The 25,162-nt window shown below is 42.4% G+C and overlaps 1 protein-coding gene across 8 annotated transcripts in view; it reads left to right on the top strand.

The window, feature by feature from the left end:
• The window catches only part of QRICH2 (glutamine rich 2), a 73,629-nt gene extending 48,710 nt beyond the window's left edge, over positions 1-24,919 (top strand). For 6 of the 8 annotated variants that reach the window (XM_039327925.1, XM_039327922.1, XM_039327919.1 and 3 more), the window contains 8 exons: positions 2,800-2,921; positions 7,673-7,738; positions 8,002-8,103; positions 10,437-10,640; positions 15,242-15,410; positions 18,579-18,666; positions 19,216-19,341; positions 22,339-24,919. In XM_039327925.1, coding sequence (XP_039183859.1) covers positions 2,800-2,921; positions 7,673-7,738; positions 8,002-8,103; positions 10,437-10,640; positions 15,242-15,410; positions 18,579-18,666; positions 19,216-19,341; positions 22,339-22,463 — 1,002 coding nt within the window. In that variant the 3' untranslated portion in view covers positions 22,464-24,919. Of the gene's footprint in view, positions 1-2,799; positions 2,922-7,672; positions 7,739-8,001; positions 8,104-10,436; positions 10,641-15,241; positions 15,411-18,578; positions 18,667-19,215; positions 19,342-21,922; positions 22,024-22,338 lie in introns of all 8 variants that reach the window. The other 2 variants (XM_039327920.1, XM_039327923.1) reach the window with 2 other exon arrangements.
• Positions 24,920-25,162: the final 243 nt, after the last annotated feature.

The following is a 25,162-nucleotide window of genomic DNA, read 5'->3' as shown; positions in this document are numbered from 1 at the left end:
CTTAAAATAAACGAGACAAGCTTCAGCATGTGTAGCAGTGAAAGCATTACTTGAATATGGGGTGAAGAATCATACCAATGATAAATCTCCATTTATGCAAATCAAACTAAGAACCCAGACAAAGCCCAACAGTTAACTTGTTCACAGTTTTATGTAAACAAGCCTCAAGGAAGAAATATATATGGTCCACTCCTAAGAAAGTTTTCCTGAAAAGGATCAGAAGTCCATCATTGACACAGCAGAAAAGTAAGAAAAGGAATGAGATCCAGATTTGATAAATTTAAAGATCTGACATAACTGATGTGAAGGAATCAGCTTCCCATATATGATCACAAGAAAAGAGCAGATAATAGCAGAACTTTAATTAAAGATTCTCCCAGTTCAAGAAAGCCTATTTAACTTATTAGATAAATCCTTCCCATAACCCTTTGCTGATCACAGGCACAAAGGCTTAGGCTGACACTTTTATGTTTGTGCGCAGGCTCTAAATAGAAGCCCAGATAACTGCTTCTGAGCTAATATTCCATGTCCTGGTCATCAAATGGATATACGCATATCAATTATGCTATTGTGTTTGGAGTTAGGCAATGTTATTAAAAATAGGAAATAAGAGAAAAGTAAAAATAGACTACTTAAAGGCATTTTATACCAACAGCATTCATTATATCTTCCTGTACTTTTCTATATTTGCGAAACGTCTTTGCTTTTGGTTATTCATTCATCGCCTTTTCCCCTTTTAAATCATGCATAAGTCCTCAAGCATATAAAATATACATGGCAATGGCTGCCTGCTGACTTTTATGATAGGAAAAGAAATCCATGTTAAATTGCTTTATCCCCATGCCGAGGGAGTGTTCTTTAAAGAACCAAGCCTACAGAGAGAACAGCACCAGATTTGTATTGCCACACAAAGAACAGGGTGCCAGCAGAACAGCAGATGTCCCCCTTTCTGTTTGCTGAATGTGTTTGAAGTCTTCCTGCTTTTGATTTTAGCCCACTCCATAAGTGCTTCATTTTCCCCAAATGCCAGATTCTACAGCCCAGGATCTATTGCTGGCCTGTCCTCTATTAGGGAATAGTGATTGCCAAGACCTAATGCCTACATTAGCTTCCAGACCTCTTATATTTGCCTGTGGGCTTTTTGACATCACTGTTGTTTCCACTGCCCAGTCCCTGAAGAGAGATTTAAAGATGTTCTACAACCGTCTTCCGTTCCACCGGCTTGGCAATGTTGAAATAAAAATCAGAATCTCTGCCTTAAGCCGCCGGCCTTGTGGTAACCTGTCCTACATGCAAAAAAGGAATGGAATACTTTGCTTTATTTCCTTTCCCTGTTCTTCCTAACATGTGCAAAATATATGCTAGTGGTCTCAATGAGAAGAAGTTAATGGTCATGAATTCCATTGGTTAATTATGTTCTGTGTGAAGAGTTACCTTCTGTCTACAAGTAGTCCTAGATTATAACGGTAATTGGAGCTGGGACTGTTGCTACGCATGGCGTTGTAAATGTAGCCATGACACTTAATCACAGCAGTTGCAGCAATTCTGGTTGCTGTTGTTAAACAAGGATCACATGGCTCATTAAGTGAGGATCTCATATGTGATCGCAACTTCTGACTTCCTGCCAGCTTCCCAATTGACTTTCCTTGTGGGAAGCTGGCAGGAAATGCAGTCATGTGACCTCAGCTTGCTGCAATGTCTGGAACTCTAAGGAGTTGTTGTAAGTCTCCCTTGTTCAACGTCATCATAACTTTGAATGGTCACTTAAAAATTTGGTTGTAACCCAAGAACTACCTCTATTCTCCATCTAGTCAGTTTCATTGAGTGATTTCTAGTCCCAATGTTTTGCATTCAGATGCAGGTGGCCCTGGACTTACGACTGCAATTGATCCCCAAATTTCTGTTGCTCACTGAGACAATTGTTAGTGAGTTTTGCCCCATTTTATGGTCTTTCTATCACAGTTGTTAAGTGAGTCACTGCAGTTGTTCAGTTACCAACACAGTTGTCAAGTGAATCTGGCTTTCCCCATTGACTTTGCTTGTCAGAAGATCGCAAAAGGTGAGGACGTGACCCCAGGACATTGCAACCGTCATAAATATGACTCAGTTGCCAAGTGTCTGAATTTTGAGCACGTGACCGTGGGGATGATGCAACAATTGTAAACGTGAAAAATGGTCATGTCACTTTTTTTCAGTGCCTTTGTAAGTTTGAACAGTCATTAAATGTACTGTTGTAAGTCAAGGACTACCTGTAGTACACACATGCTCTTTATGTATTCACTTTCAGAATAAGGAAAATTCTTAAGCAAAGAGCAGAAAAAGAGTAAGATGAGAAAAATCTTTCTTTCTCCATTTTCTGTTAGCCCTGCTTGATTATGTCTCAGCCATGTTTCTTTACAGCTGCCCTTTTCCCAAGGCTGGGTAATTTCAAATATTACAGCCTTTTCTCATGAGGATGGAGATCGAGTCTCATTATTGTTTTATTCTTTTTCCAACTCAACTGTATATTTTTTCAGACCTTCTACTCTGTGCTTGAACTTTGCTCCTGCATTGCACGTAAAACTCTTCCTTCTCATGTCAAACAAGTATCCAGTACCGTTAATTCCTTGCAAGCAAAAATATTGTTGCTATGTGATGAGTTGATCGGGAAAGAGAAATGACCCACGTGGCTGTATGGAATCTCCTGAAGTGAGGTTAACAGGTCCCTATGAGTCTGTACTGCATATGGTGTGACAGTTAATCCAGCCTTGATCTCAGTGCCTTGAGCCCCAGAATCCCTGAATTTTTTTTTCTGAACAGCTGGACCGCTTGGAACTGGATCCATTCAGGCAGCAGCTGGAGGATCGTTGGAAAGATATTCGGAAACAGTTGAAGCAAAGGGTTCCACAAGACGAAGGCGATGAGGCTGCAGGGATCAGAAGGTAAGAGAGGCTGGAGAAGGACAGCTGTGGCATTAAGAAAACCCAGTAGAAGGACAGGCAGATGTTCAGTGGCAACAGCTGTCAGCCTTGACTTCCTATCCTGCACTTGGGGTATGGTTAAAAATAAGAAGAGAAAAATGCATGTATGTGGGTCTTTGCACACAAGGCTTGTAATCCCCAAGGCTGGGTGCTACACATACATTGAGCCAAAATGTGCTTTACTTAAGGAGAACGTCAGTATGCTGAGTCATCATTTACATTTCCCTTCAGCATCTCCCAAGTACCTGGCATATTTTGAGAAAATTAAAGGAAGCTTCCCATCTCCCACTCTCCGCCCCCCGCCAACAACAACAACAAAAATAGAGCTTTTACAGAAAATGTAAATGTTTCCAAGCCACTGCCATGAGCATAACAGTATTTATGCTTCCCCTCCTCTGAAAAAAATCACCAGTTTGGGAGTTAGTGTTTGGAATTGATGTCAGTAGTCAACCTCAGGTTATAGGTAAGGTTTGGAAGTGGAAGAACCATCCCAGAATAAAATAGAGGCAACCATCTTCCATTCGGCGGTCAAGAAAAACTGCACAGATGCATTCATATAATCAGGAATTGAGCTTGATTTGAAAGAGAATGTATTTTTCTTTACTAACAAGAATGACCGCCAGACAGATGTTACCCTCAAACCTGGAGCTACTGAACACTTGCCTGAACCTTTACTTGCTTTCTCAGACCTTCACCTTGTCAATACAGGTAGTCCTTGACTTACGACCATTCTTTTAACAACCATTCAGAGTTATGAAGACACTGAAAAAAGCAACTTACAGTTGAGGTCCTTGCACTTAGTGACTTTCACACTGTGCCTTTGGTCACTTGACCGAAATTCAGTTGCTCGGCAGCCACAATGTATTTATAAATTTATGATGGTTGCAGCATCCCCGGCTCACGTGACGGCCGTTTGCGATCATCCCGGTGGGTTTCGGTCAAGCAAAGTCAATGAGGGAAAACCAAATTTGCTTAATGCCCACCACAAAAAGGTTGCAAAATGGAGCATGACTCATTTAACAACCGCATTGCTTAGCAACTAAAGTTCTGGTCCCAATTGCGATCGTAAGCCGAGGATTACCTGCAGTCTTTTCTTTTAGAATGGCAAGCTACAACCACTCTGTTGCACCACCAGAGGGCACTTGCGCTTTGTGTGTGGACCCACTGGCACAACTTACTGACAGGAAGAGAGGAGGGGGAAAGCTTCTCTGAATGTGATTACTTTAGCAGTGCAAATCAGCAATTCCTGCTTCATACTGTTAGGTGATGATACACTAAGCACTCCTTAGCTAAGGGTCCATTGTATAAGATGCAGCAGAATCTCTTTGTCTAGCTGTGTTGGCTTCCCAGGAGTTGCCCTGCCTGTCCCTGTGTCTTGCTTTGAAAATCCTTTAATTAAATCAGAGAGAGATTATAGGTGTGAAGGCATGAAGAAATAAGATGCAGACATTGGGGGAGGCGCTGGCTGCCAAGAAGCATGTTTCCCCTAGATTTTTGGTGTGTGTGGGTGTGTTTCTCTTGAGGACACTTTCCAGAGAAAAGGGGGTTGGCAAGTCTTCTGCTCAGATTTGCCTCATGCAGCATCGGGGACGGTGGCAGTTCCTGATTCAGGGTCCCGCATCCCAGTCCTGAGCACATCATGAGGGATTAGGTGAAGGTGTGTCATGTTTGGAATAGGAAGGTCCCCAGAGTGATCTTATTTCTTCAGAAGGAACCTGCAGGGCACAAGTGTGTTGGATACACTGGCCTTCAGTGAAAGGGAGGGAGAAAAGGAAGAAAAACACAAATGAAGGCATAACGCTGCAGGATCCAATCTGGGTCGGTCATTGGGACCGCAGGTGTTGTCTTCCAAGCTTTCGGACTCGTGCCGGAGCCCCCATCCTCTCAGGGAACCTCTCTGTGTCAGCACGAGTCCGAAAGCTCAGAAGACGAAACCTCTGGTCCCGGTGACCCACCCAGATTGGATCCTGGAAAGAAAATGGATACGGACTAAGGGCACCCAGTGCAGTGTGGAGGGAAAGACCACTCTTTGTTTTGTCAAAGCAAACTTTGAAAGTCCACAAGAACAGTTGCTTTCACACGAAGTTGTGAGAAGTCTATTATTAGACTGCCAGCCCGAAGGAATGATGGAAGCTGAAATCCAATCTGAGGGGGGGGGGGGTGATGGGTGATGTAGTTTGGCTATTTTGGAAATCTCTTTGCTCCCAAAGAGTAAGATCTTAGAGCTAGGTCCAGGATAGGCAACCTGTAGCCTCTCCGAGGTTATTAAACTGGAACTCCCGCATCCTTCCCAAGTAACCATGCTGGGAGAGCACCTGGAAGTTGGTCAGTAGCATCTGACCAGTAGCATCTGGGCAGCTACAATTTCCCCAAATCTAGAGGAGATGATCAGTTTAACATGTGGTGCCCCTATCAGTTTTAATAGCTAGTAATGCCATGTATTGTTAGTACTAATTTCTTTGGAGTAGATCATACATTATGTAGAAAGGGAGGTGGAAGAAAGCTAGTGATCTCGTTCACTGCCTTTGGGGCAGGAAGGAGAAAACACCACGCACAGCTCTCTCATAAAGGATCTGTCTGGAGTTCTCCAAACTGGGAAAAAAAAAAAAACCTCCTTGTTTTGGAGAGGCAAATTCTCTCTTTCCCTTTTCCCTTTTCTGGGCACAAACAAAACACCATACTTCAGATCCTCTTTCCATTCATGAAACACTTTTGCAATCTGCCTTAGTCAAATGTAATTGGAGGATACTATTTTATCTGCAGTTCACTGGCTGTGGAGATAAGATAGCCCTCAACTTGTTGCTTAGCAAACATTTGAAGTTACAACAGACACCCCCTCCCTCCCCCCCAAAAAGAACCTACGACCTGATTTTGAAATTCTGACATTGCTCCCCCTTGTGGTCACAAGATTGCTTTTTGGGCACTTGGCAACCTGCCCTCATTTACAGCCATTTGCAGCACCCTACAGTCACATGACCACGATTTACAATATTTTTTTCCCCAGAAACCGGTGTTTGCTTCCAGTTGCCAGCAAAAACTGAACTTTGACAAACAATGGGTTGGCTTTACAACTGCCGCATTTGCTTAACAACCACTGTCAAAAAGGCCATAAAAATGGGTCCAGTCACATAGTGTCCCACTTTACAGCCATCATGACTTGTGAACATTATTGTCAGTTAGGGTCATAAGTGAAGGACTTCCTATACAATGTCTAGATCAGGGCTTTTCAACCAGTGGTACAGGTACCACCTGTGGTACATTGGCACCTGGCAGGTGGTACGCGACCATCCTAGAAAAGTGGTAGCGGGGGAGGGGAATGAGCTGAACTGGTGGCAGCACCTCACAAGCCTCAGTGAGAGATGGCTGGAGCTGCAGGGCTGTCAGGGGTCAGCGGAATCACCAGGATCAGTGTCGCTTTCCAGCTGATCGGCGCTTCTTCAGGGCTGTCAGGGCTCAGCAGAAGCGCCAGGATCAGCGCCAGGTTCCGGCTGGAGCTTGGCGCTGATCCTGGCACTTCTGCTGAGCCCAGAAGAAGCGCCGATCAGCTGGAATGTTGCAGCATCTCCAGGGTCTTGTGATTTACATTCAGATGCTTGGCAACTGATTCATATTTATGACGGTCACAGTTCCCAGGGTCATGTGAAGTGACCAAAACCTGCTGGAACCACCCAGCAGACGGGGGGAATAAAAACCAAGCACCCACCCCACCCCACCCCCGCTGCCAATCCTCAACAGAAATGCTCACAACAATAAAAACCTCGGTCAGGAGGAAGAGCGCGGCGGGTGGGCAGGCAGGTGTCTTGCTCGGCTGTGATTTGGGGGGCACTTTTTCAGTGCCATTGTAACTTCAAACAGTCACTAAGCGAACTGTTGTAAGTCAAGGACTACCTGTACTGCATCATTCCCCCCCCCCTTTTTTTTTTTTGGTCATCAAGTTTTTGACACCTTGCTAGGCGACTGGTATACTCAGATATTGCCATATCCTAAAAGTGGTACAATGGGTGAAAAGGTTGAAAAGCCCTGGTCTAGATTTTTCCCTCCTTTCTGGGACATCTTTTATTCTCCCTCATAGTAACTGTATTTACCCATGGTACATAGCCTGAGCCTCTAGTCTAGTACCATATATCCTCCCTCTAAAGTCTTGTTGTGCCCCCCCGACCCTTTTCAAAAATTACTATTGCGATTTTTAAGATGGCAAGGGGGAAATTATTAAATGCATAGAGAGTAATCTCATTAACTGCATCTAACTAATTTTATAAAATATAATTTAAGTCTAATGTAGCTCTTGTTCCAGTCCTGCCTATTACTTTGTCTTGCCCTCTCCTCTTTGAATCTGCTGCAATTCCTGATACTGCAGTAAATTCAGAGTTTGACACTCCCCAGGGGCATTTTTAACATATAGTTGGTGAGAATTTCCACTATGCTTTCATGAATTTCCATCCACTGAACTCTGAATCCTTGCCCAATGAATGTTTTGTTTTTCTTGGCTTCTTTAACGTTGAATTGTTTGTTGTGGAAATAAATACTCAGTTTAATGGGTATGTTAAAAATGCCTCTGCATGATATAAGCATGCCAGGTTGCGTTTATCCCCCGCTCTGTGGCCTCTAGTTTAAAAAAAGAAGCATGGTCCTGTTGTTGCCAAATATATCTTTTAACCCCTACTACAGCATTCTCCCCTCTGATTTGTTGTTTCTTTTGTCTTCTCAAACAGGAGACTCCTGGCTCACTTTCACTGCATTTCTTGTGACCGACCTTTGGAGATGGTGGTGCCTGGCCCGTAAGTCTTTGCTTGAAGTTTTCAAATCAGATCAGTAATCGATCTGCTTAGATGCAGGTATAGGAACACCTCTACTAGGCTGTAGATTCAGCCATCAGCTATTCAGCGAGTTGCTGCCTATGTCCATCTATCTGCTGAGAAGCTGGCTTTTTCCTTCATTAATAAAATGCTGGTAAGGTGTTAGGCCAGGAGCAGCTGCCCTCTCCTCTTTCACTTGTTCCGCATCCTCCCTTTTTTATCCTGTCTGCATATTATCTTGACAGGCGAATTACGACTCTCCCAGCTGTTCCAGGTTTACCTGCTCATCAATCCCTCCGGCCGTATATGGTTTATGAGATGGAACAAATCAGGCAACTGAACCGCAAGTAAAATGCAGATAGGAGCTTCTGTGTTTTCTTCTCTTGCCGTTTCTTTATCTGACTTTTCTGTATTCAGGAGCTGAGTGAGATAGAGACCTGGAGTAGGAATCCATAGGGAGGAATGAATATATAAAGTGCAAAGTATCCATCTAGTTTGAATGTTATTCTTGGGATGCAACCTTCGTTATGTACAGGTAGTCCTCATAGTTGAGGCCAGAACGTCTGTTGCTAAGCGATACAATCATTGAGTGAGTCCTCACATGCCCATACCCAATTTTAGGACTGATTGCTTAAAGATAAAGGCTTCCCCTATTCAGTCGTATCCAACTCCAGAGAGCGGTGCTCATCTCTGTTTCTTAGCCAAGGGCGCCAGCGTCATCCGAATACAATTTCTGTTGCCATGTGGCCGGCATGGCTATATGCCAAAGGAACACTGTTACCTTCCCACCAAAGTGGTACCCATTAATCTACTCACATTTGCATGCTTTTGAAACCACTAGGTGGGCAGAAGCTGCGGCAAGAAATGGGAGTGTATTCCGTTGCGTAGTGCTCGGGTCTCAAACTCGGCCTGTCAGCTCTGCAGCTGACAAAAGTCAACAAGTTTAACCACCGAGCCATCATGTTTGCTAGATTGCTTAAACAGTCATTAAGCAAATCTGGCTTCCCCCATTGATTTGGCTTGTTGGAAACTGGCTGGGGAGGTTGCAAATGTGTTCGTGTGTCCCCAGTGTACTATAACCATCACAAATACAAGCCAGTTGCCAAGCACCCAAATTGCAATATCAGGATGCTGTGATGGCTGTAAGAGTAGGACCGGTCACAAGTCACCCTTTTCAGCACCATCGTAACTTCAAACAATTGTGAAACAAATAATTGTAAGTCTAGGACCACCTGTGGTGAAAATTGGAAAGTTTTCTGTTATTGCTGTAAAACGTTCAACGGCAGCGGAGATGGGAAGTGAACATCTTGTTTCAAAATGTCTCTTCATTTCTTATATCTGTAAAATTCCCTTCCAAAAACCTATGGCTGGATCATATAGCATGCTAAAGTACATCTTAGTTAAATAAATCTATAGAAGAATATTCTTTTACTTTAGAATCTTTTCATAGTTGTGTACAGGTACAGTAACTCACTCTTGCTACTTGCAGAATTCTATGTTAACAAAAGGCAGGGAACTCCTAGATGGAAATGGCCTCTAGGACCCTTCCAAAAACCTTATACACACACACACCATCTATCTATCTCTACAGTAGTGGCTTTTGGGAAAAGTGTACAGTAGAAATGCCACCTTTGGTTAAGTTTCCACCAATTTTTCTTCTAATTTCTTTATAACTGTAGCCTTGTTCACTTAATAATACTATTTTACATTGCTTTCTTAGCAACCAGTCAACTCTTTGCACCATTACTTTAATTTTATTACGTTTTACAAGCTCACTAAATGAAAGAACACAAAAAAACCAACCAACTTGATAGCGATCACATAACACATTGACAAATGTCCTCCTCTCAGCTTCAATACATGACATCCAAAACTGAATCCTACTGTGATCTGATTGGCTCATTGCCAAAACAAGATGATGCCTGATTGGCTCTCTAAACACTCATGCTCATTGGCTACAATCAGATGAAGGAAAGCTACCTGATATCAACCTAAGCAAGTTATGCTTCCTTTTTCTGGTTATTTGGCTATAACTTTTCATAGAATACAGTACAGATAATTGAACAAACTATGTTGCATTGCATTCTTGATTAAATTATCTTTCCTTTGATATATAATTTTATGGTACTACTCCCCCTCAAAAGTGGTGTTATTAGCCATCAAACCTCAAAAATACACTTTTCCCAAAAGGCTTCCACAATTTTGGCCACTACTGTATTTTTTAATTTTGTTTCGATCAGTAGCTATGGAATTTTTTTAAAAACCCAGTGATGTATCTGTGTCTCAGAGTGTCCCAGTGCCTTAGCCCTCTTGATTCCCCTTCCCTGAGAATTAGGGAATACATCTTCCCATTGGCGCTTATTTACTTGTTGTGACTTGTGTGCACATGGGAGGCGGGGCGAGGGGCCACATGGTATGTGTGAGAATTCAAAGCGGGTATATGAATGGGGAGGTATGTGGTCCCCAGAAAGTTACTTATGGCAAATGCATTCTGCACCACTGAGTAGGTTCTTTCAGCACTGCCTGTTGTGTGAATGCTAGCAAAAGATGTTGGGTGCAAGTGCCTGGCTTAACAGCATGTTTCCTCCCTCCCCATTCCCCTTCTTTGGCTGTTGCTGTCTCCTTGCTCTGGCATTGGGCTGCATCCAATTCTCCTCTTCCCACCTCTTCCTTGTCATAGCAATTTGAAATTAGGACCGGGTGTTCGTTATGATGCCCTGGAGAAGAGTGCTAGTCTGAACAAGTTACGCCGCATCCACTCCAAGATGCTCATGGACATACAGAAGGTGCAGAGTCATTATGGCGGAGGTGCCAGGGTCAACGCTCAGATGATCAGAGAAGCCCTGCAGTCCCAGTATCTTGGCTCAAGCCCTTTTGGCAAACGGTAGGGCTTGTGGGATAAAGCAAACTGTTCATCTTGCCAGACAGAAATATAGAGAGCAAAGCCGGGCTCTGATCAATCTCTCATCCTGGTGCTTCATTCAGGAAAACATGAGATCAGAGGGGTTCTGCACTGCCTTTCCTTAGCACTGTTATGGCAAACAATAGATTGAGCATTACTGCTCATTTCTGCCTACTTATAGCCAGTCATGCCTTACTCCCATCCCAAACTTACCAGGAAAGCAGAGAGGGCAGAAAATAATGGAAGCAGCACTTTGGAAAGGGAATAATAACTAAAAAGAATTAAAAGGAGGAGAGGAGGATGTTTCTCTCAGCGAGCTGTGCATATCCCAATGGACACAGCATTTGTCCTATCAACCTGGGTATTGACACCAGGTCTGGAACAAATCAAATTATAGGCCAAGACCTGGACACAACAAAAGACCACCTTCAATCTAGAGCTAACCAATGCATTTAATCAGATTCATATGAGGTATTTTGGAATATATGAATGTTTGTGACTCATTAAAGCAGCTATGTCCTTTTCCAGTAGTTATCCAGTCCTTAAAAAAAAATAGATGCTTTAATGAATTACTATGCAGCATTCATGTATTCCAGAAGATTTCTTCTGAATGAATTTAGAAGTATTGTGCAACGCTCGTCTGCCTTAATATATCTATTAACTGTAATGCTGGCTAAAGAGTATATGATAACTCAGGTCCCATGAACTGACGGTGCCACCTCCTGCAATGCAAATATTTGCATTTTTAGAATGATTTAAACAGCAGTCCCCAACCTTTCCAGCTCTGAGGACCGGCAGTAGCGGCAGCGGTGGTGGTGTGAGGGGGAGGGGATGGTTTTGTGCACGCGCCTGCCACTTGCACAAATAGAGTTTTGCATGCTTGTCTGCCATTTGTGCGGCCCGGTTCCCAATGGGCCATGGCCTGGTACCGACAAGGGGTTGGGGACCCCTGATTTAGAAGGAGGGGACAGTAATTCCTTGGCTTTAGCTTAAAGCTGAATTGATTACTGTATCCAAGAAATAGTGACTTTTTACTCAGACCTTGGAATCAGGCCCCTATTTAAATTTGTATTCAGGTAACTGTGTAAAATTGTTCGAGTGAGGAATGGTGTGCAAAAGGAAGCTATAAGCAATTACAATTTCCGGAATTTGAAGGGAAGGATTTATTTGCTGAGAAGATTCTCTACTCCCTTTTACATCTTGTACACTGCTATACAGTGAAGGAACTTCCATTAGCAAATGTATCTCTACTTGTATGTACATCATCTCAGTTTATATATATATTCCTTATGTAGGCTTGGATCATGAAATTAGCAGGAAATATTTACATAAATTGCTTCCATGTAGGAATTTTGCCATACCCTAAAGCAATCTTTCCATGTGCTTCTTTTAAATTTTTGTAGGTTTGTAATCAGACAGTGAAGAATTTTAGTGATTGGGCTTGCTGCTTGGGTAATCATTTGCAATCCCAAAACAGGCTCAGAACTTCGCAGATTTGCTAAACAAGTCAGACTTGATTGTTATCATTTTACAATATATTCAGGGATGTCTATAAAGTGGCTCCTATACATGCAAATCCAAATCTGAAAATAATGTCCAAAGTAGTTTAGGATTAAGTCGGGTTCAGACTAGACTTCTTGTCTATAGTGAGATACAAGAATTTTGTAATCCAATTTCTTATTATCCAACTTTGCAATTTAGCTTGCATTTCTGCTTTGCCTTAATATTAGTTTAACCCTGCTACAGCTGCCTGTCTTGTTTCCCTACTTGAAATTCTACTCTCTGTTTAGGAAACTGCTTTCCAGAAGTGGCTTTGTGAGAATAACTTTCTCTTTGTTCCATATGTTTTATGTGCCTTGTTACTTTCCTGTCCTCCAAGGCAGAGGCGAGGAACATGATGCTCAAGCAGGCTGCTGCTGTGTTCTGTACCAAGTGTTTCAGTGAATCTGTTCCCAGGGTTTCTGTAGAGAAGCTTAATGTGTCTTTAGGAAAAGGGCTGGGCCGAAAGAGAATCCTATATAATCTGATTAGCAAGCAGTAAATGGGTGGACTGGGCCAGGAGAGAAAGACTGAGGTGGTAGAGACTGGGACTGTGTCTCTGTTGAGAGGGCCAAGCTCTGAAACAGCCGACTTGTGACTTGAAGAAAGCAAATGGGGTCATCCATCCATCCATCCATCCATCCATCCATCCATCCATCCATCCATCCATTTTTCCAGCAACGGGCTCCTCTGCAAAACCTCACAGACCTTATAATTAAATTAGCTACTATTCCACATTTTCTTATGTGAGGACAAAAATACCATGTCGCAAAAATGAGGCCGTTTTTTTTTAAATATTATTTGGGTTTTACTATTCATTTTTGCATTTTGGAAGATCTAGCAGCATTCTAGACACTGTGGCACCTCTGATGCCATAAAGGGAGGATATGAAAAAGATGACCTATGGAGACATTTGGATAATGTTCTTGCTGTGAAGAATGAAGGTCTAAAAGTCTGATTCTCTAATCCCCATCTTTTTAACAGACTCCAAGTTGGGAGCCTCCCATGATCCATTTTTTCCCCCCACAAAGACTTTCCTTTTCACTTCTATAAAGGGCAAACATGGATTATGCTTTGTTGACAAGCAGAGCAGAGCCTGCTCAGAAACAACACTAACCTAAACTTTGTGTCTTATTTCCTTTTTCTGCTGATCTGGTCTTACTTCTTAGGACCACAAAATACAGTTTATTGTTTCATTACCACCAGCTTTGTTAGGATTGTTTCTCATGGTCATATAGGATCAGTTTGAGACTTCTACATGTCCCAGGCCTGGGGCAGGACCTCTCATCACATCACTCATAGACCAAATAGGCCTCAAATCTTACGCTAGAACTGCATGGCTGAGAGAATTGACCATATAATCTGTAGGAGATGACCAGGCTGAATCCGAGGGAGGGATTGAGCACGTCATCAGTCTAGAGTCCCTTTGTGCTCACAAGAGATCTAAGTCCAGCTCACCTTGAATTCCGTTGACTCCTATCTACCGCCAATTTGCTTTGGCTGTTAGTAATTCAGATTTTTGTAGAGTATTGGGATGCAATAAACCTGTATTCATTTGAATCGCCTTGACTCCTGACTTCCTGTCCTTGACATAATCCTCAGGATCTTTCTTGCCATGGAGGCTTGCCTTAACTCAAGGGCAGAGTGAACACGATCTGAGCTTCAGATTTGAGATATTGAAGAAGCAAAGTAGCTTGCTAACTTTTCAGGCTGGAAGGCAGATTTGGAATTTTCAGAGTTAACAAGGACAGGCTTAAAATATGGCTGCTGTGCGAGGTGCATTTAAAAAAGACTGCTTGAGCAAAGCTATTCTCCCAAATGCCATTTACCCAAAAATAAACTGGTGAGGTGATTTCTGCCATTTCCTCACACAGAGACACACATTCTCTCTCCCCCCCCCGCCTATCCGCTCCCCCCCCCAATGCTCGGTTCTTCTTCTTCATCTCTTCTGGGCATGTGGGCATACTTTCAGCATAGCAGTGGAAAGTAACCACTCATTGTTATTATTTCCTAAGAGTGCCTTTGTGGAGTCCAGCGTTTGGACCCTATATAGAACATCATTGTAAATGATGCTCAGACCAACCCTTCACAACTTGTCAGCTGACCTTCCTTCCTTTTCCTGTTGAAGGAGGACACTTCTAATATCTGGTCCCATCCTGGAAGGTTGAGTTGCAGACAATTGTGACTTTCTCCCAACAGAACACTTGAGCTATTAATCCTGCCCAATGAGGTCCTCCCTCCCTAGGACATTGGTGATCATTTTATCAACATTAAGAAAGAGTGATTACTATCTCATTGCCCACTAAATATCTTTTAAGGAAGCCACTTTGGACCAGGAATTCTCTTATGATATCACCTGAAGCCAGGGCTGTTTTTAAAATCACTTTCTCCCTTTTGGGGATACGAAAAGTAGGAATGAGGCTAGAAGGCCTCAGATATGCTATTCTTTTTTTCTATTGCTAATTTATCCTTACCCCTATTCCTCCAGAAAAGGTGTAAATTTTATCTGATAATGTTTGAATTTTAGCCACAATGTTCAGCTGTTGTGGGGAATGAGGGAGGTTTGAAAGTTGGAAATAGGAGCAGATTGCCACCCAGAGACCCTGCTTTCATTCTAACCCTTGCTATGAGCCTGAAAAATTGCTTTGCTGAAAGTCAGTCATTTTGCTTTCCTAAGCTAAGATGTAGTGGATGTCCACATGGCAGGATGTAAGTGTGCTGCCCTTTTATACCGTCTGGTTCACCAGATTAATCCAGTTGCTTGGTTTACAATACAATGAACCCCCAAAATTAAACATTCATACTGATACTGAGCCCAGATCACACTTTAACCCATGCCACCACAGAAAAGTCATGCCAGATCTTGAACTTGGTTGAGTCCCAATTCTTAATTGCAATGCTTCCCTTGCCCTCCCTTCGGCTGCTGATGTCCCGAAATGAATCTAATCCTTCAGAAACAAAGTGGTTGTTCTTATGGATTTTCTGGGATCACAGGGCCGCTGGACTTCGCCTCGTGTGGATTATGGGCCCTTGCCTCTTTACAGGGAGAGACTTCCAGAGATGGCTGACTTCAGCTACATGAGCGTACCTCGACATTGTGGAGGCAGCCATACCCTCACCCATCCATTCAGACGCTACGTGAAACTGCAACAGTTCAACCAGGGGATGCCCTCTGCCCAGCCAGATGAAAACACCATGCTGGCAATGATGAAGGTAACGAGGAGTCAGGTGGAGAGGGAGTAGGAGAGGGTAGATGGACATTCCCAAGGGGCCTAGAGCGGGACAACCGCATTTGAAGCCTAAAATCTCGACACTACCTTTCACTGCTTTGCATGATCTGCCCTCCAAAAGGGCAAGGGCAAGGAACTCTGCCTAAAGAGGAGATGTAAATACGGGTAGTCCTTGACTTATGACCACAATCGAGCCCAAAATTTGTTATGTGAGTTTTGCCCCATTTTACGATTTTTCTGCCCACAGTTGTGAAGTGAATCGTTGCGTTTGTTAAGTTAATAATGCGATTGTTAAGTGAATCTGGCTTCCCCATTGACTTTGCTTGTCAGAAGGTGATCACATGACCCCGGGACACTACAACCGTTGTAAATATGAGTCGGTTGCCAAGAGCCTGAATGTTGATCATGTGACCATGAGGACGTTGCAATGATTGTAAGTGTGAAAAATGGCCCTAAGTCGTTTTTTTCAGTCAGTTCTGCTGTGACATTGAGCAGTCACTAAACGAACTGTTGTAAGTAGTACTGTACAGGTTTGACATTTTGTCATTTAGTGCCTGAGAGGTTTTCCTTCCTGAGGTGCTCATTCCGTGAACAGGAGGCTACCTGTTTGCAGTTATTTGTAAAGTTTTGATGCTCCTGAGGAAGAGTCTGGTATTCATCCAGGCAACTGGTAGTTTTCCAGATGTTGCTGAAGTACAGTTCCTAACAATATTAGTCTGGCTTGTCAATGGAGACAGATGTTGAGAGTTGTAATTCAGCAATATAGAGAAGGTAGTAGGCTTCCCAGTCCTTGCCTAATGTAAGAAAAACCCGGCAAGGTTAGACCACAGGTTGTTATTTGTCCATTGTTAATGTTCTTACAGTGCTTCAGGATGGGAGTCATATGAATCTTATCTTTATTAAGTATGGAATTTGCCTCTTTTGTAACAATTGTACCCTGGTTCCACCAGCATCTCCCTCAAGACCTCATTCCTATGTAGATACGGTCTGGATCAACTGCAGTAGGGTATATAGGATATTGTGAACTGTGCTGCATTGTGTATAGGCTACTTTGTCATTTTCCGTTTTTACCAATGGTTGAATGGAGACCTAGTCATATTTATGCTAACCCCATTAAAAGCAATATAATTTAGCTAGTCGATATTAATGCCTCTGCTTTAAATATGACAAAGTTTGCTTTAAATATGACAAAGTCTTCCTAAAGGATCTTAAAGTGGGCAGTTTTATATTGTAATGGCAGCAGATGCTCTCTGCAGGTTGAAGAAATCCAAAGTCTGCTGCAAATGATCTGAAACAGAAATCTCTGACTCTTGTTTTAGCCTTCCTTACGATTGGAGACATTTTCTTTTTCTTGAGAATTGGGGCCTCATTAACAGATACTTTGCTAAAAGATTTTGCTAGCTTCTTTTGGCAAAATCAGAATATTTCAGGAGTTTATTTCAAGATGCTTCACCTTTTTTTGTTTGTTTGTTTCTATGTTAGTGGGAGAAGAGGAAGGGGCAGAACAGGATAATATTCTTTTTAGAAAAACTGAACGTGAACAACCCCAGTCTGCAGCACTTAAAGTAGATGAATACATGAACAGGAAATTACCAAGGCTTAATATTTGGGCAGCAGTGAGAAATGCAATCCAGGGTCAGCCAAATTTTTGATCAGGCACACTTGTCAGTCCTTCACAACAATCTCTGACTTTATTTAAGCACTTGGAGAAGGAAGAGTATAATGCTTTTCTGAATAACAGCGATAACATCACCCTTTTTTTAAAGAGTCTCCCCTTTCATGCTCTTAACTTCAAGATTGGTGGCTTAGTATTGTCTTTGAGATAATGGATATATTTTGTTACTCTTTCTGAGATTTCCATAATATAAAAGCAACTAAAGAACAAAAGTCTTTTTTGACCACATGTCCCTCTCTAATGTCTTTTTATTCTCCTCCGTTAGCAGAGATGCGATAACACAATTTGGCCATTTTTGCTAGACTCACCCATGCTAATACAAGTCCATTGTTCTGACTCCAATAATGCTAGAGGCAACTGAAAACCTTCCCATCTGGTATAACTCAGGCGTGTATGTGCACGTGTGCAATACGACTACGACTGCTATAACCATTCCCCCATGATTGTGTCAGCTAGAGATGAAGGGAAATATAATTTAACAATTCTGAGGGAGGTTGCAGATTGCAAAAAAGCCCAAATTGAATATACTGGGTGGTTTCCTGATTATAGCCCCCCTCCCCCCGTATTTTTGTGACCCTACGCAACACCCACTTACCTTACATACCAGGCAGCATCCCATTGTGGGGTATTACGTTTTTACTCCCAAGTGAAAGTGGGGAAAGTTAAGTCAGCTATTGTCTGGGGAGGACTCTGTTGGGTGAGAAAGGATGGGAAGAAAGGAGACGAAGTGCTAAGGCACTTTAGGATTGCGGAGATGGAAATTTCAGCAGCACCACTTGGGGCAAAGTTATTGTTCCTACAATTGGAACTGCAATATCTCCTTTGGAGAGAGTTCTGAATTTGATCAGTTTGGCAGAAGCTCCCAGGGTTGTCTGGGACATCCCAAGATTGTGACTGGCACATCCTTTGTGTGTGGAAGGAGCTAATCACGCAATAGGATCCTCAGGTTAATAAGACAACAGGGGATCAGCCTGCTTAATTATGCTCAGAAACAAAATTGGACTGCAATGAGCTGAAAGTTTCAATACGTTCAAATAGTTTCTAAGCCACATTTCTTTAATTTCTATGTTTGCTCCTGCCCTGCTCCCACACAAGAAGGGTCCCCAATAGTAGCATGTATCTTTTTACTGCGCGGGGCAGAAATCCTCACTTGTTTCACTCTGTATAGTTCAATAGAATTGGATTTCTGAATGGCAGTTGAGAGTCCTGACATGCCTTTTCCAATTTTCCAGCACTGGAAATGAGGCATTGTGCAGCAGATGGGAGGCGACAACTATTAGGGACAAGACAGGTATAGCTGCCTGTGAATTTTTAAAAAGGAAAAGATCCAATTTCTAAGCTCCAATGGTTTGTCCAGTTACCACAGTGGGGTTTTCAAGCTCATTCTTCAGCTTTACGAATAAAACCCTTGTAAAAAGTTGTTAACCTTTAGCAAGGTTCAGCTGAAATTTCTTCTATGTTTGCATTTACTTCCAGCATGAAGAAGTAGATATACTGGGTCTTGATGGTCATATTTACAAAGGACGTATGGACACACATCTTCCATCAATAACCGGAAAGGAATGTGAGTTTTGTGTTCTGTTTGCAGATGCTCTGAATAGACCTAATCAATTCTTTCTCTTTATCCTTTATAATTCCATTTTGAAGTATTTCGACACTGTACCTTTTTGTCAAGCTATTGTCTATGGCAGTATCCCCAACTTGGACCCCTTTGGTTCCCAAACTTTGTAGACAGCATCACCTCAAGTGAGAAATTATAGAAGTTGTAATTAAATTAGGAGGGATCCAGGTGGAAGAAGGCCAACCTATAGAATAGACCAGGGGTAGGCAACCTTGGCTCTTTTAGGACTTGTGGACTTCAATTCCCAGAATTCCTGAGCCAGCTATGCTGGCTCAGGAATTCTGGGAGTTGAAGTCCACGAGTCATAAAAGAGCCAAGGTTGCCTACTCTTGGAATAGACAGACCTCTTTGTTTGTTCTGGTGGGGAATTGACCCCGAGAAACATACAGCAATTTCCGAGGTGGGCCTGTTTGACTTCTTGGAATTGCTATGGGACTTTACCTTCATATGTGTCCAAAACATTGATGCGTCTCCTCATGCTTCTCTTATCAGCTGTCCCGAGAACAAGAAGCAAGCTCATTCGGTCTTCCTCACAAAGGCATCACCCCATGCTCAGTGACGTGGCCACCCTCCCAGCTCGCCCACAGACTGCAAAAGTGTCGGTGGGCGGCACCTCAGGTACGTTACAATCCTGAATCAAGCTTGATTAGAAATGGAAGTGATGCCTGAAGCCCACCGGGGAACGCTTGGAGAATATTTCCTTCAACTTTCTATGAAATAATTGCTGAGGAAAACAGAGCAGCGATGATGCTCAAATGAAGTTTCTGAGAGGTGGTCTGTATTCAATTTTATCACTGTAGGATGAGCATTGTGCAGATAACACTTGCCGAGGATTCCAAACCACCTGTTCCCTTCTTGACCGAACTCCACTTCACAAGATTTCCTTGAGCAAAGCAAAGAGCTATTGAATTAGTGACCTTTCATAAAGTTAAAAGTTTTGAACAATGAGGCAGTGGTAATAGCCAGGTAAAACTGGGCATTTGTGAAATCTCCCTTTCAGTCCTTTAAAAAAAAAAAAAGTAAGTTGTGATGCTTGAAGTGCTGAAATCTGGTACTTTTTTTTTGTTGTTAGAGCTTCACTTAGCCTAGTAATATATTAGCCAAACTGCAACTTTCTCTTTTGCAGCTTTCACTGGTATGTTTATGTTGTTCTATTTCCCATGAGAGATGAGGTTAGTTTCCCAGGAAACTGCCAGATCCTGCTTAAGAATTGAGTCTCTGCCTTTCTGCAGACACCCAGTAACAGGAACCCCTCTTTCTGTCTGTGATTCTTATAGGCCAGTAGTTCTCAACCTTTCTAATGCCGTGACCCCATAATACAGTTCCCCATGTTGTGGTGACCCCCAAGTGGGTGTGGCCACCAATAAGAGGGAGTAGGACAGCTAGGGAAAAGGGAAAAAATGGCGGACAGCGTGGTTTGGCGATCCCCGTGAAATGGTCATTCGACCCCAAATGGGGTCCCGACCCACAGGTTGAGAACCACTGTTATAGGCGGTGGATCTCCAAGGCATGAAAGCCTTCAGGACATCATCTTTTTAGTAAAGAGCCATTTATGGGCTGGACAGACACAAAACATACTTTCCCAATCTTGCTCTGACCTTCCAACTCTGTTGGACTGCAATAACTGCTTTGTTCTAAAGCTTCAAAACTGAAGATAATAGGAGCTGTAATCCAGTACTGGTAGAGGATATGATTTTGTGAAAGGTTGCTGTTTTAAAAAATGTTTTTTTAAAAAAATAGGAATGAAACTGGTAATTAAGAACTGATGTGCAGATCCATGCCTGGTAGGCCTTTTATTGTTTTTGTGGGAAAACTCTTCCCAGCTGGGTGATTCTAGCTTTCTTTGCAGTCTTCATGGCCATTAATCCATCTGTCCATTATAGAGAATTCTCCTTGGAGCACTGAGGTGCTGAGTGGTCACATCTGAGATGCAAATGCAAACTCAGTTATAAAGAATCACACTGCAGCAGCCTGGTTGAAGGATCTTTCCAGAATTTATGGTGCTGCTTTGCATCATTCCAAAATGAAGCTTACTTACCCAGTGGCTAATGTAGGAAAAGTACAGAACCTACCAGTGAAATGTGTTTACCTTGCCCAGACAAGGAAGGGAAAAATTATTACAAATGAAGGCAAATATATGTGTCTCTGGGTAATGTTGCAGGTTCCAATCTGGGTCAATCACTGGGACCAGAGGTTTACTCTTCCGAGCTTTCAGACGCGTGCTGGAGCCCATCCTCAGGGAACTTCTCTCTAATGGAATAGGGAATGTTCCAGTAGAGAGCGACCCAGGGACTGACTCGGAAAATTTATTCCCTGCACTAAGTTTCAAGCATGGCACCATTCATGCTCCCTTATTATTATTAACTGAATTCAAGAAAGGTCTGGTAGCAGAGTACAGGTTAAGCGTGGGCTGATTCACACATAAACACATCTGTAGATTAATAGATCTCTGATATAGTCTTTTCCAATATGATGTCCTCCAGATGTTTAGATTACTCTCCCAATATGGCAGCAGTCATCCAACTCATCTGGAGGAGCAGATTGGCAATGCTTCTGGAACACATGAAGCACGTACGTGTTATCTTGAATAGAAAGAGAGAAAATAAGCATGCTAGTTGAGGAACCTGGATTTCTATAGTGTGTACTCAGAGGTTAAAAATCCAACACAAGCTTACTTCTCAGATGTTACCTCATATAAAACATTACATTATAGTGTAAAACAGGTTGTACAAATCTTACTATATAAGTAGATGTTGTTTTTATAAATACAGCACTTAGAAAATAGGACTGTCACAGAGCAGACGAAACACGATTTGACTATCATTTGGGCTCATTCACATTACTTGGTTTGGTCATGCTAGAAAGGAGAGAATGCAGCTTCATCACAGAACATCTTAGCTCTTTCTGAGAACTATATTGGGCATGAATGTCATAAGGCTTTCAACTTTGGTGCATCGTTTAAATGGCATCCTCCAAAAGATGTGTTGCAAGAGGTGACAGAAACTGCACCCGTTGCCAAGCATATGAATTTTGATCCCCTGATCACGGGGATGCTGTTTCAAAGGTGATAACTGAAAAATGGTCATAAGCCATTTTTTTTCAGTGCTGTTGTAAGTTTGAATGCTCACTGAATGAATTTCTGTAAGTCGAGGACTACCTGTATGTTAAACCTTCAAATATGTCTTTCGAACCACAATAGATGGTCAATCACCGGTCATCAGAGGAATTAGAGACGACAGGCAAGCTTCAAGTCCGGCAGAGGAGTTAAAATGGCTTGCAAGCAGAATGACATCGTAGCAGGTCTGGGATCCCGGGAAATTTTCTTTTCAAAATGCAAGGCTTCTTCTCACCCTGTATAGTTCCTCTGACTAGCAAAAGCTTTCCAGGATTTCAGACAGGGGGCTTTGCCAGGTTCAGCTAGAGACGCCAGACTGAAGTCTCTTCTTTCATCGTTTAAGGGCAGGGATCGGAAAATGTCAAATTGAGGTGGTTTTGTGCATAGAAATCAGGGGAAGGAAAGAAGTTTATGCAGGGCAAATGGACTCTGCTGATTGGCTCGACCATTGCTTATAAGCCCAACAGTAAAATTGGATGTGGCTGTTTTGTGTGTTTCAGCTAAATCAATAACAGACAAGTCTCAGTTAAGGAACTCTGAAGAGTCTGGAAATTTGGAGAGAGAAACTTTTGAGGTCCGAATGACGATTCCCTCGAGACAACGGTCTGATGAGCAGTCTACCTAAGCCAAGAGAAGTCCAATTTTGGACTCACATAGAACATGGTTTTCACTGATGACGCCAGACAATAAAGAATGTTCTAAAGGAGAAGGGTACAGATCTTCTGCTGCCATGGAGCCGTGGCCCTCTGGCTGTGCCCACAGTGTTTGCAGTCTCTCTTCTTCCTATAGTGGTGATCATATAGTGATGTTCCTGGAGGAATCTGCCGGTGGGTGGGGCAGGGTAGGTGTAGAAGGTGGTAGGGCGGGGTGGGCCTTTCTTCTGCATTGTTCCACTGAGTCTACAGGTCATTCATTTTATCCACAATTAGTTCAGTACAAAATCCTCTATGTAAATTGGCTAAAGATAGCTGGTTTTAAGTATCGGCTTGTCCCCCTTTTCTATTTGTTGCTTTGGGTCCACGTTCAAATATAAAAATGGCCATGTAAAAAGAAAGCTGGTTTTGTAGTCCAAGAAATTTCTCTCTGCTATATGAAAAGAAAGAGAGATTGGATGTATCTCTATTTTTATCTCAGAAGTGGGCTGTCTTCTGGCCTCTGACAGGTGACATAATATCAGTATGATCTACATGTTTACAGATTTTGCAACCATTGGTGATTTTCTGGAAAGCTCAGAAATTCTTGAGAAAACTCTTCTTAGTGCAGAAATTATAGCAAGTGATGCTCTAATTCAGTGTTTCTCAACCTTGACAATTTTAAGGCATGTGGACTTCAACTCCCAGAATTCCACAGCCAGCATTGTCAAGGTTGAGAAACACTGCGTCTAATTCCTGGACTGAGCAATCTCTGTGGTCAGTGAATTATGCAGAAATAGTAACTTCTAGACAATGGGTAGCAGCTATTACAATAAATCAGTATGGAGAGGGAGGGTGAGGAGTCTTTAAACTTGTTCACACTTGTGCTACACTGAGATTTTAGGGGTGGGAGGTGAGTAAGATAGGCTTTATGTATTGTTAATGATTGTGCAGGTCTGTACATATGAATATACACATGTACAAGCACATACCAAACACCACCAAATTAGTATCTTATGCTGCTTCAGCCTTGCCTTATTAATTAGAGTTTCTTTTGGCAAACTTTCATCTAATCCCAAATCTGAGGTATATTGATAATTGCTTGTTGGTAATTGCTTTTATATAAAGCAAAAACTATTTTTATTTTCCACTACAAAATGCAAAATAGCCAAGCACTTAAAAATATCCGCCTGCCTGAGTCCCATTGAATTAGTGTGCCTGCATTACATGCAGGATGAAACAATGACATGTCCTTGACTGGCTGGTAAGCTGCATCACCTTTAAAAGCATTTAATGTGCCAGTTGGTTAGCTGTAGTTGCCTGTATGACAGGGTGACTCTGTAAGTGAAATAGACACTTTAACAGTCACAATTTAGGTAGCAGAATGAACCCAACAAAAATATTTCTAGACTTCACAAGACAAACAATTATTCCCTTGATCTCAAGCATACATTTGAAGTAATCACACTGTTTCAGTTGGGCAAGCAACTAATTCCGCTTCTCCGTGGCCAACACATTTAGTTCCCTAGTGAATCTTAAATCACCGCTTTAGAATTTAGAAAGCTTTCCAAACCAAACAAGACTTTGGTGGAAAAGAACATTTGGTTTCCCAGTATGGCTGTGGATCTTTCAGTGCCTAGTTACATAATACAGAATTTAGCCAGACTACACAAATATCGCAGTCTCTCATCCTGCAACAGAAAAACTTCATTGCATTTTTTTAAAAACATGCAGAGAAGCTATTGTTCTTGAACTTGAGAACCTCAGCCAAATAGTTTGTAGGGATGAGAATGAGCACTTCCTTTCAAAAATTTCATCATGTAATTTAGGTGGCTGCTCTGCTTTTCACTAATACCATGCAAAGACTAGCAGTTATCAGGCTGTGCCAGGGCTCACGGACCAGCAGTGGAGCTTCTCTGCCAACATTGCTACCATCTTTGCAAAATGCCAGAGGCAGAAGAAGTGGTCTCTTGGACCCAAGGAAGGTGTCTTAGATAGATCTCCTTTGAGTATTAATCATCAAAAAGCTAATGGCTACATTGGAAGGAGCAGACTTCTGCTTGTGCAGGGTTGAACCATCAAGAGATGAACAACTAGGGGTGTTTTCTTAATATAGAGGCTACCAGATTTGGATTGCAAGAATCTGGGTAATTAGCCACAAAACATTTGTGTGTTTCTGCTGCATTCTACCACTTAACCTTGGTCAGTACAAGCTACAGTACAGCTCACTTCCAGCTGCCCTTCTGTCATTGCCCACCATGCCTGGGTTCCTCTGTGGGTGTAAGCGGAGTCTACAGAAGAATACCATCGGATTTGTTGTTTTAAATTGAAGTATTGTTGAATGTCAATTGACCCTCTGCCCTGAGAATCTCTACTGTAGATGGCTGCTGCCCCTGTTGTGTTTGCATTTGTGGCCCTGCAAAATGCTCAGTAAAACTTGTGTAGTAGACTCCAGCCTTTGTTTCCGTGACACACAGTCAACTAGAGTTCCTCCTACTTACCTTTTTCAGGGATTTTCTGAATTTCTCACAGGTTGTTCTCAATTTTTTAGAAGCTAGCATGCCTCCCCTTCATTGCTCTAGAAAAATCTAAAAAGATCAAAGGCTTTTTTGTGGAGAGTACCGGTATTTTATATGGGGAGGAGGTGCAAGTAATAGCTTTTACTGTATGCCATAGCTTATTCCCCCATTTT

Source organism: Crotalus tigris, unplaced genomic scaffold (genome assembly GCF_016545835.1).
Source record: "Crotalus tigris isolate CLP2741 ecotype Arizona unplaced genomic scaffold, ASM1654583v1 scf7180000024370.6872682, whole genome shotgun sequence".
Taxonomy (NCBI): domain Eukaryota; kingdom Metazoa; phylum Chordata; class Lepidosauria; order Squamata; family Viperidae; genus Crotalus; species Crotalus tigris.
This window is presented reverse-complemented; position numbering and strand designations above follow the sequence as displayed.